The sequence below is a fragment of the Dreissena polymorpha genome, chromosome 10, assembly GCF_020536995.1.
Source record: "Dreissena polymorpha isolate Duluth1 chromosome 10, UMN_Dpol_1.0, whole genome shotgun sequence".
NCBI lineage: Eukaryota > Metazoa > Mollusca > Bivalvia > Myida > Dreissenidae > Dreissena > Dreissena polymorpha.
This window is the reverse complement of record NC_068364.1, coordinates 43635158-43647868: the sequence shown is the minus strand read 5'-3', so window position 1 is coordinate 43647868 and position 12711 is coordinate 43635158. Positions and strand designations below refer to the sequence as shown.

Below are 12711 nucleotides of genomic sequence, written 5' to 3'. Positions count from 1 at the left end.
ATTTGAAACCGTATTATTTATACACGAGCAAATTCGTTGAATGACATCCCCCGCCAAAAATTAATTTAGTGACGGATGGAAGGACTGGCGGACGGACAGACGGACAACGTTAGTTCTATACTCCTACGCCTTTTTTTGGGGAGGGGGGATACACATATCGTTAAAATGGTAGACAAAGACATTATGTTTTAATAATGTCTAGATTATCCCGTCCCAACAGACGTTATGTAATTATAGCTATGGTCATTTTCGTAGTTTGATCATTGTTTAGTTATCGGACCGGTCGTCCAGGGATGAAGTTTGCGGTCGTTGTTGCAGGTGTTAGAACAGACTTATTTGGGATGAATGATATAATCATCAAACAGGTGTTCAATAATGACGATATAATCACCAATCGGCTGATCAGGACTCACGATGGAATCACCAAACAGCTGTTCAAAACTGACAACAGAATCACCAAACAGCTGTTGAAAACTGACGAGATAATCACCAAACAGCTGTTAAAGACTGGCGAAAGAATCAACAAACAGTTGGTTGTTAAAGACTGGCGAAAGAATCAACAAACAGTTGTTCAAGACTGACGATAGAATCATCAAACAGTTGTTCAAGACTGACGATAGAATCAACAAACAAACTGTTCAAGAAAAACAATACAATCACCAAACAGCTGTTTAATAATGACAATAGAATAACAAAACTGCTGTTCAATAATGACAAAAGAATCACCAAACAACAGTTCAACACTGACGATATAATCACCAAACAGCTATTCAAGAATAACGATATTATCACCTAATAGTTGTTCAAGAATGACGATAGAATAACTACACAAGTGTCCAAGACTTACGGTAAAATCACTAAACAGCTGTTCAAGAATGACGATTTTATCACCTAACAGGTGTACCACAATGCCGATAAAATCACCAAACAGCTGTTCAAGACTGAGGATAGAATCATCAAGCAGGTGTTATAGAATGACGATAGAATCAGCAAAAAACTGTTGACGAATAACAATTCAATCACGAAACAGGTGTTCAAGATCGACGATATAATCACCAAACAAATGTTCAGGAATGACAATAGAATCACCAAACAGCAGTTCAAGACGGAGAATATAATCACCAAACATATCAAGAATTTCGGTTTAATCACCAAACAGCTGTTTAAGACTGTCGATAGAATCACCAAACAGCTGTTTAAGACTATAGAATCACCAAACAGCTGTTCATGACTGACTTTAGATAAACAAACATGTGTTCAAGAATGACGATATAATCACCTAACAGCTGTTCAAGACTGACGATAGAATCACAAAACAGCTTTTCAATACTATCGATTGAATCCCCAAACAGCTGTTCAAGACTGACGATAGAATCACCAAATAGCTTTTCAAGACTATCGATTGAATCACCTTACAGCTGTTCAAGACTGACGATAGAATCACCACAGCTTTTAAAGACTATCGATTGAATCACCAAACAGCTGTTCAAGACTTAGGTTAGAATCACCAAACAGCTGTTCAAGAATGACGATAGCATCACCCAACATGTGTCCACCTCTGACGATATAGTCACCAAACAGCTGTTCAAGAATGACGATGTAATCACCTAAAAGCCGTTCAAGATTGACGATAGAAGCTCCAAACAGATGTTCAAGAATGACGATGTTATCACCAAATAGCCGTTCAAGATTGACGATAGAAGCTCCAAACAGGTATTCAAGATTGACGATAGAATCACCAAACCGATGTTCAATCTGGAATACTTGTCACCAAGTATACCCAAGGCCTAATTTATCATGTGAATCAAAATGTATTACCCCTTTTTAGCATTTGATCGTATTTCAATCATTTCTACATTATAAAATGAAGCTGATGTACAGCATATCGAAGCGGATAACTTACTTTTAAGAGAAATGTTTGTGTTGAACAATTTGTTTATTTAAAGGTTAATGTAGAAAACGCACAATATGATGGCAATTAAGTTGTGGCATTCTACCTCTGCTAGTTATAACAAGTCGGTATACTGATGTGTCTGTTAAAGGGGCCTTTTCACGTTTTGGTAAATTGACAAAATAAAAAAAAGTTGTTTCATATTAGCAAATTTTCTTTGTAGCTATGATTTGTGAGGTAACAGTAATAATGAACGTTTACCATGCTCTAAAATAGCCATTATATGCATCATTTTACGATTTAAAAACCTGAAAATTATAAAACGTTGCAATGCGAAACGATTGAATAGTTTTCTGAGAGTTCGGTTGTTGTCGTTATATTGTATGATGAAACTACGAGGGTTGCTTATATAAAGTATAAAATACTATTGTCATTGAGCACGGATGGCCGAATGGTCTAAATTTAATTCTTGATTTTTTTACTTACGCCCTTTAGATCCAATGTTAACATTTATCAATATAAAGCATTAAATGACAAACTACAAAATATGCCTAAATCTGCGAAAAAGGCCCCTTTTAATGGGTAACTGCAGAGTTTGTGATACAAGGTAAGTTGAAGACGAAAAAAATTTCCGGTTGATTGTAGCCTACAGATTGACCTTAGAAACTAAGAATATTATCATATTTAATTAAGACACAGCAATTAGTTTAAGCGAAATATAAGTCAATTTAATGTCACACAGTAACGACGACAACATTGCAGAAACAGTAACGTAATCTTTTTTGATTGTCAAAACAACCACGGCTAGATATATCTATCCTTAAATTGAAAACGATTGTAGAAATGACCAACAGTAAAAATATTGCTCAGATTTTAATTAAGCAACAAACAGTAATCATTCCACGAACTGCAATAGTTTACCCTCGATATTAAAGATAATTACAGCGAGGAAAGTGAATTCCCTCTAACCCGAACGTCTTCTCTCAAATGAAAACAAAACATGTGAGAAAAACAGCTTTTATATTGGATAAGCCTGCCTACTACCGGATGACACAATGCAATTCGTAATGCGTTTATACATCATACAAAAAGACATAATTATATACATTCGATGTTCTTTACAAATATGCAACACTGTAATCAACTATATATTCATAAAGAAACTTGTCATTCACAGCCCTTTACCTAAACTTTAGGAAAATTAATGTTTAAAACCGGTCAGTATCGCCAAGCTGAATGACAATTCCTCGTGCGTTCACCCGCATATACCTTTCTACAACGCCCTCTAACGGCGACTTATCGTATTCAAGGGAAATTATTTTTCCTCTAATTCACTTTGTTCAAACTAGGAAAATTATATAACTCAAAGCGTATGTGTCAAAGTACGAAATTAGCAGATGTGATATTTGAACAAAGCATAGATCCTTGAATAGCACTTACTCGAAGCGGATGAATTGTGAAATGTTGCATGATTGACTGTTGCAATTGTATTCTATTTTATCCTATATACGAACTACAATCCCGTACACGGAAGAGAATTTTCAGAAAATGCATGTACTTTTCCGACAATCCTTTGTTGTACGTTGCAAATTCCAGAAAATTCGAACAACATATTCAGAAAGCAAGATGTACTCATTCGATAGAAGCAATTGTTTCTTTTTGCATGCACATGTTGCATTTTAAAAACCCACAAATATGCGTGGAGTGGCCGAAAAAAGTGTTAAGTAAATTCAGTAGTCTGATAATAATTTGATTTGAAACAAATCCATTCTTTGAACAAAATAATTGAAATAATATAACGTATCGAAGGTGACAATAAGCACCGATGAAACGACGATCGATGATTTGTCCGGCTGTGTTAATGTATGGTCGTCGATTTGACGTGTGTTGAGTTAGCCAACTTAGCTGGATAAGCATGTCAACTAAAAAGGACGAAGTATCCTTTTTAGCAGACCATTAGGTACATATCAACATAAGGTTCAACATGTTTACTGAAAAGGATTCAATAAACAGTTTTAGCATATTATGCCTAGTCAGCATATTTAATTAATAAGATGAAATAAATAGCCCTCTTTGCAACGAATTTAGCATATTTAGCCTATGTAGCATGTTAAATAAACAGGTTGAAATACACAGCTTATTATGCATATTTTGCAGCCTATATAGCAGTATATGTAGCATGCTAAGATGAAATACAAAGTCTATTGTGCGTATTTAGCGTTTTTAGCAGCCGGGTTTGCGTATTTATTTTTCTTCGAAATCACGTTTCATTAGTATGATACAATATTCAGACGAAACACTTAGCCCATTTAACATATTTGCTCGTTTAAGCTGCCTATTTTCGTTATAAGAACATACTTTGGAAACGCTATTTATTGTTTGTGTCAAGCATATTTTGTCCATTTTGTATGGATCTTTAAATAACTTGGCTTAAGTATCAAGCCTGCTGAGTCGTATTGTGGCGTTCAAGAACCTGAATGTCCAAGATATTAGTTTAAGATAAAATGACAGATGTATTTAACTAAGTCCATCCAGAAAAAGTAAAACAAATACAAGTAAAACATAAGTTTAATAATCAAGTAAATAAATGGTTAAATTCGTAAGGCTTCTCTGCATTTTAAGGCCATACACGACGATCATTTTTGTTTAAATTATGAAAGTAAAAATACTTATATATTGTTACAAACATAAAGCGATATTAGCTTTAAGTGACATCTTGTAATTTGCAATAAGTTCCTCGTGTTGCATTTTTTTTAAAGAATGCACAATTTGTCATGCGCGAATCATTGTCTTTTGGACAGCCTTGTTGAGAACCACGCATACGCCATGAAGACAAACATTTTGTTAACGCTCGCTTTTGCGATTTGTTTCCATGCAGGTAAGCCAAAACTATGATATTCTTTGTGTTAATAGTCAATATGGAGTTACTGCATGTTTTAGAACAAAACGGTTAATTCAAACGTATACATTTATATGATAAAAACTAATATTTACCACGATTGTCCTGACCTGTGTTCATAATATTGTGGTAGTTAGTTACTTTACGTTAAACAAGTCATGAATAAGATCGATATAATATTTTCATTGCATTGTTTGTCTCTTTGGCATACTTTATAAAATGTTCTAATGTTTTCATATTTCGAATATTTTGAGTGAACATTGCTTCCATATATGTTTAATTGACGGATGCTTTTGGGGGACATGTTTTGAAGAGGTTTCTCATAGGTTATGTCCATGAAAATTATTTGTACAATTGTATCTATTTGCATCTATTTTTATCAAATATTTCAACTGGTATCGGACCAACTGGCTGGGCCGCGTCAAAATCACACTTAAACCCTTGACAAATTTAAAGCAACAAAACGCTGTATTTGTTTCGGGTTATTGTATTTTTCGGGGTATTGTCTCAAATTTGTATGTTTATTTATATGGAACATCAAAATTGTATTGTCTTGAAATAAATATGGCTTTCATATTAGTTAAACGTTAAATTGAAGCGAGTGATGAATTAATCAGAACATCACGTCATTTTTTGATTACCAATCTTGGATTTATCATTTTAAACTTTATTGCATATTCTCCGTGTTTATGTTTACCATTTTAAGTCGTCTTTTAATTTTCTTATACTAACATAAGATCAAGTCATATTAAAACTAATTGCATCAGAAATTCGATTTTCCGATAAAAGAAACGATTCATAGGACAGTAACTCTTTAGTATAATATAAAATGAGTCTTTAAATAAAGTTGAATATCGTCGAATGTAAAACAGACATTTTTTATTACTAGTTAAAGGTATTGTAGATGTTAAAATGCACATGCATGTATGTTATTTTGTGGAATTGAAATACAATATTGAGACAGCTCTCCAAGTAACATTGTTTTTACTCTATGGCTTCTATCAACTAGTGTGGCGAAGTCCATGCTATTCTTGATTCTAGTTTGAATTGTCATAAGCCGAGCAAGTCATTGTATGGAATTCAAGTACATAAGAAATTTTCTGCCACATTACAATTTTGAAATACATCAATTATTGAACAGTTAAAGTCATACACGTTGCATATGACTTTGAAATGAAATACAGGTTAATCAATACATATAGATGCAATTTGAAAGTGTGCAAAATTATCATTAAATCTATAGCCTTGTTAGCTAGTAATTTATTATTTTTCAAACGGTACCGCTTTTAAAATCGAAATTAGGAATTTTAGACGTAAACGTCCATTTCGAGAAACGCGATTATTTTTAAGTTTTAAAGCGCAAAAAAAGATATCTACATTGTTACTACCAGATGTATTATTATTGGCATAGATGAAATATGTTTCTTATTTATACTTAATTTGATATGGCAAATAAGTTGTGTGACTTTAACGACAACAACTTACGTAAATAACAGGTTTGAAAGTTAAAAAAAAGTCACTTTTTCTCAGAAAAAATATTGTCTATAAATATGTTTCTTTCTCAAAATGTTTTACTCATGACTTTTACCTATTTTATCCAGTTATGACATGCACAGCCGATTTGCTCGACGAGTTTAATTCAGAGTATGAAATAATAACGAGTGTCAGATATTTTGTATCACATGCTTTAATGTGTGTTGCATCAGCTTTATATATCGAGGATATTTATGTCATATCACCGGTGATATGCTATCATGCGGATTTATTGTTGTGTAACAAATTGTTTTAGGTATAGTCTCGAATTATTTCGTCTCTGCGAATTTATTTCGAACGAAAGGGGATTCATATCAATATATGTCGTATAATGTTTATTTTCAACTTTTCCTCTGAAATCATGACGCGGAAATACAAAACAAGATAGAGCAATATTGGATGTCGAACTTTAACACAAATACACTTATAATGACACGTTATTTGTAGGAATTTCGGGATTGTAGTAGTAATTCGTTGTTTTATTTTAACCCATTTATGCCTAGTGGACTCTTCCATTCTTCTAAATTGGATCAATTTATTAAAAAAATAGGGATGTCTAGTATATTTATTTGTATATTAAGAATATTTCTTACATAAATTCTTTTAAGCAAACAGCGCAGACCCTGATGAGACGCCGCATCATACGGTGTCTCATCAGGGTCTACGCTGTTTGCCAAGGCCTTTTTTCTAGACGCTAGGCATAAATGGGTTAATGGTTTAGTTTTGGTTCCTTATTGTAACATGTTATTATATCGTCAAAAACATTATGCATAATACTAAGAACATACAAAGAACTACATTTTAGACAATCGGCTAAAAATTTTTTTTTTAAACTTGTTTAAATCTAAAATTTATGTCTGACATTTTTAGATTTTTTTTCGGCAAACACGATTTTATAATATTTTTACATGTATAATATGATGCATTACATTTGTATTTATATCAATGTAAACTAGTGTCCTAAAGCTTATTAATTACTGAACAATTCAAGTTACAAGTTATATCAGTGATTATATTCACTGTTGACTCAAGTAAAAATTAAGTAATTAGAATGCAGATGCGCTGGCGGCGTAATTGCAAATAAAGCCACACACACAAAACAAAACATCTGACCCTAAATTTGTTTTATTCAGACAAGTTTGATGAAATATATATAATTTGGGACAAAACAAAACTTACGTAGTACCCCTTACATAAACAAGTAAAATCAATATTTAGGTAAATGTCATGATTAAACAGGGATTTTGTTGATATTGCTTGATTCACTTGAGAACAATAAAATTACGCGATTGGTTGGTTACACAAAAAGTAGCCGATACAAATGCTCTAAAATAAATATTTCACATGTTTCAAGCGAGTATAAACAAGTTTAATGTCATTATGTAATTTTCGCAATCCTAAATATCCTATTTACATATAAGTGGCTTTAAGTTTTTTTGGACAAATTATAGCCTGATCTTTTTAGATCTCGTTACCGTGGATACAAACATTAATTAACCAAAAAAGACATTGGTACAAAATTTATCTACTTTAACCGAATATATATAATGCACCATATAATGTTGTAGGTTTTATACTATACTTTTATAATAAAATAACGTCTTTTCAGGGTATTGCGTGGCCACATACCCGTAGCCAGGGGGGGGGGGGGGTGCGTTCGCACCCAATCTTTTTTGACAAGTAAAAAAATATTCTACTATAAGTTGCACACAACTTTATTTGACGCAAAAACGGTTATTCATTTTTCCAGGAACCCAGTGAGTCTTCGTATTTAAGCGTTAAAATAATGTATTCAATATGCAACCGACAGGTCACCATATAATTCATATCTCGATTAAGTCATTTCCTTGATAGCGCATGATTTTTATTTACAATTTTTAACCGTAGAATTGTTGAAATCAACAGCAGTTTTGACAGCAAAATTTGAGAAGATCTAAGAAGCCGGTCCGCGCGAAATGGAATTTGAATCTTTGTTATAAATGGATATTTGTTTTCTGTATAATGAAAAATTATTAACCTGGCACCCTAATCCGTATAAAATCGATACTTATTTAAGGATATTTGATAGTGAATGATTGTTTTGAAACTTTTGTCATCGTTATTTATGTCTGTAGAAAAGCTATAACTTTAACAGATATCATAACAAAATGATGAAGCCCACTTATTGTGGGTTGAAATCCCAGTCCAATAACCTTTTTCGACAATTACCTATAAACAATTTGATTTACTTGAATAAATAATCCTATGAAAATGAAAATACATTTAAGATGATTTTTAACGGAATGTTATGTCAGCTTCCGAAAATAACTGAAATCAAAGGACACCCTATGACTATTGCCGAAGACTAATGAGTCACTGGTTAATAACTTTGATTTTACCACGATTTATAACAATTACACATGGTGCACAGCATTTCCGACAAAATGCGTTGTAGTTTTGTTATATCACCGTGCAACCATTTTCGGATCCCCTAAAGGGGTTTCCAGCAACAAAAATATCAGCTATGGTCAAGACAGGATAACTTTTTTTTGAATGACAAGAAAACAAATCATTTCTACTAAGCAATGTAGCTTTTTTGTAGAATACCAACACTTAATGTCAAAATTGGCACTGGGCATGTTCTACCCTTAAACAGTTGTTATAATGTATTAAAATATATGATCAGGTGGGCGTCAACGTTAAATGTTCATCAACTGTGACGGATCTTGAGCATATAATGGGCAAATAAGTACATCTTTTTTCTTCAACGTCCTGGTATACATTGTTAAGGATTTTGAGACCATAGGACCAGTAGTTTGTGGTTATAGGGTCTTACTGAAGCATTAAGTGTTATATGTTTCTGAAATACGTTTAGAAAAAAGATAACTAATTTGTTAAAAATAGTTTTTTTTTTTTTTAAATTAACCAGATGTACCATTTTGATCTATTTTTAGTATTGATGCAGATTAGAGAAGGTCCAGTTTTGTTAATCAGTGTTTGTTGTACAATACACTATAAGCACGTTTAGAGCAAAGCTATGCCTCTGGTACTATCCACAGTAGCTGACAAACAATTGTTTTGTAAAATAAGGCAACCATTTCCATTGGATTTGCTCGATTTATGAATGGTAGAATGTTGGAATGGTAAAACACGCCAATTTTATCTTAGATTCCAAAATTCCAATACATAATGATATTTTATACCGTTCTTATTGTTAATTTAACATTCTATAAATTTGTTGTTGCATATGTGTGTGCGCGCATACCAGTGTCGGGTTAAACACCGTATAAAATGATGTTTCATTATCGAAATTTTCTAGAGGGAGGACCTACAAAGCGCCCTATTGCAGGAGGGAGACTTCCCCTCCCGCACATCCGCTTCCCCGGCAAAAAATTCGCACCCCCTTCTCAAGACCCTGACTACGGGCCTGCGGCCATTCAGTGTTTTGAATGCAGCGGTGCCACGTGTAATGATCATTTTGACAAGAGTGGCCAAATACTCCTTGATAACTGTACTCAGTGCAAAAAGACAAAAGGAAACTTTCATGGTGTGAATGGTAAGAGAATTTCATTGCAAGTACAACGTCCTATGCAGCAGCAATATCAACAATTGCATCACTTATACAAAGCAAACACAAACCTAACACAACAACAACAGCTCCGCGGTCGGAGAACGAGCACCCCCGACCCCAAAACAATGTCTTGACACCCGTAACTCAATCCGATGATGACATATCGAATGGAAACCAATTTAACACTTAATGTCACAGTGACCTTGACCTTTGAACTAGTGACCGCAATTTCAAGAGGTGTCATCTAATGTCTAAGGCCGATGTAAATGCGATGTATTAAGCCAATCGGTGAATTTGTTGACTAGTTATTGATTGGAAACGATTTTAGAACTTATTGTGACAGTTACCTTTACCTTTGACCTAGTGACCATTTTTTCAATAGGGGTCATCTACTGTTCAGTGCCAATGCACATGTGAAGTATCTGTCCAATCAGTCATTTCGTTAACGAGTTATTATTCAGAAACGATCTGGTCTACCGACAGACAGACCGACAGAACGACCGAACGACATCCAGCAAAACAATATACCCCTCTTCATTGAAGAGTGGGGGGCATAAATAAATACATTAATAAATAAATAAATAAATAAATATATAATTATATATATATATATATATATTGATCAAAAACGAACTGGTATACTGTCAGACCGACCGACTGACCGACATCAAGCAAAACAATATACCCCTCTTCATCGAAGGGGGAGGGAGGCATAATATATATATATATATATATATATATATATATATATATATATATATATATATATATATATATATTAATCGATGTGTCCCTTGTTGCACTTGTCTCCTCACCTGACAAGTCAAAGTCGTACTTCAAATGTTAATTTGGCAATTAAAAAGCTTTTTCGGAAGATAAAAAACAACAACCTGTATCTCTATATTTCAGAGGTCGGGGTTACTCTTAAAGGTCAAAGGTCACATTTGGCTATAACAAATCTTCTCCAAGCTGTTGCAACGCAATCATAATTTTATTGTGAAACAACTTACCATTAGTGAAAACCATGAGGAGATTAAGTATTACGTGTATCATCTGCTCAAAAGGCAAGGTCAAACTCAGGGTCGGAGTCAAATTCTGACATAAACAGATTGCGTATTAATTAAACGGAGGTTTTGAGACAAAAGTGGAATCTTCTGAGGAGCATTCGTGCCACATGGACAAATGATGTCCTTTTTTGGGTCTACCCTATTGTTCTCTTAAAAGTGTGTACTTTCTATCAGTAAAATATTCAACAATTGGTTTCAAAGAATTAAGGTGAGCGCTTAAGGACGATAATGACTTATTGTTAATTTTAATGAGGTGTGATATCCCGTTTGAGTATTTATTCTATTTATTCATGTTTTTGTCTATTCTTATAGGCGTGACACGAAGTTGTTTAACTTCCAATGCTGGTTCAAACGGATGCCGAAAAATTGAATTGTATGGCTTGGAAATGACCGAGTGTCTCTGCAGCACCGATGGATGCAACGGAGGCTCATCAGTCTACGTTACCATGGCGACCGTCCTTCTCCCACTTCTGGTGTTTGCGAACCATGTTTTCTAAATGCAATTGATTTCATTTGCTTGTGAAACACCTGTTTACACGCATTCACCGATTTTGTGTGTAAACTGCTGGTGATAACATTGACAATATTCTTTAATGAAAAATATATACGCCGTTGCTCCTCTTACTTCCGTATACTCGAACCTATACAGTTTTTGAGTGTTAACCATTTACAATGAAATAATGGAAATATAACGAGGCTTTCGATATGTCATATGGTAGTGAGTATTTACTATCAAGTTGCAATTCAATTTTATGATGGTATTAGGTTAAACGTTGAGATGACTTAAACTATCACTATTTAGAATACGTTAAAGTGGTGTATTTTTACGTAAACGCTGCATTCTGATCAAAATACCATTGTTTTCGGTCAAATAGACATGCATCTGTGATTTATGCTAATGACATATTGCCAAAGTGTCTGCTAAAGTACAAAAGCCATTGACAACAAAACACGTAACAAAAGCACTAACACTCAATTAAACTCGGTCAATTTATCGGAGCAGTCCATCCTGAGCATGTGGATTTTAAATCGGCAATATGGTGCTCTAAACATCTCAGTTACAGTTTAGTGTTAACATAAAGTAATATTATAGCTTAACATTTTAAAATCAAATACAAGAAAATATCATTCGGTTTAATTATTACTTTTCTACTTTATAGTTGAATGCATCTGAACTTGGATTCAAAGCCCACTTTATACCTAAAGAGTTTATCTTTGCAGAGACCAGGGCCCGTATTTCACTGCACAATTCTTCGACTTAAATCTGAGATAACTTTTTTAAATTGGAAGAATCAATATATGCTTGAGTTCCGAGTCAAACTTGGTATTTATGAAATATACATCACAAAGATACTTATTTTTACAAATATAGTTATAAATAAAAGATAATTTAATGTATTTTACAAGCAAAATAAACGTGAAAAACGTGAAAAATAATTCTAAATTCTAATAACCTAAATGGCAAATATTTGAACAAAAATTTTGCGTTCCCCGAATTTTGAACTCTTCGCCTTAAATGGTAAAATCGAACGCGCTACTTCTACACCAATCAGGATTTGGAAAAGTCAAAGCGCCGTTACTGTTCCAGGGTCCAATGTTCATATGCAAGGTTCAAATATTTAAGTCCTTTTATCACTGCAATTACAAGAACAATTGTTGATTCTTTACTAAGTGACACATTCAAGAAAATTCGAAATCGTTGCGTCAGGATTAAAACCCACGAATTGATGTGTATCGTATGGTTAACATCTGCAAGATCATTAGAATCAAT

General features: G+C 33.6%; 1 protein-coding gene across 1 annotated transcript; it reads left to right on the top strand.

Moving 5' to 3' along the window:
• The first annotated feature begins 4619 nt into the window (after positions 1 to 4619).
• On the top strand, positions 4620 to 11651 carry LOC127846990 (uncharacterized). The gene is made up of 3 exons (XM_052378468.1): positions 4620 to 4769; positions 9622 to 9858; positions 11253 to 11651. Exons 1-3 carry the CDS (start codon positions 4652 to 4654, stop codon positions 11435 to 11437), a joined length of 540 nt encoding a protein of 179 aa, XP_052234428.1. The 5' UTR covers positions 4620 to 4651; the 3' UTR covers positions 11438 to 11651.
• The last annotated feature ends 1060 nt before the right edge of the window (positions 11652 to 12711 follow it).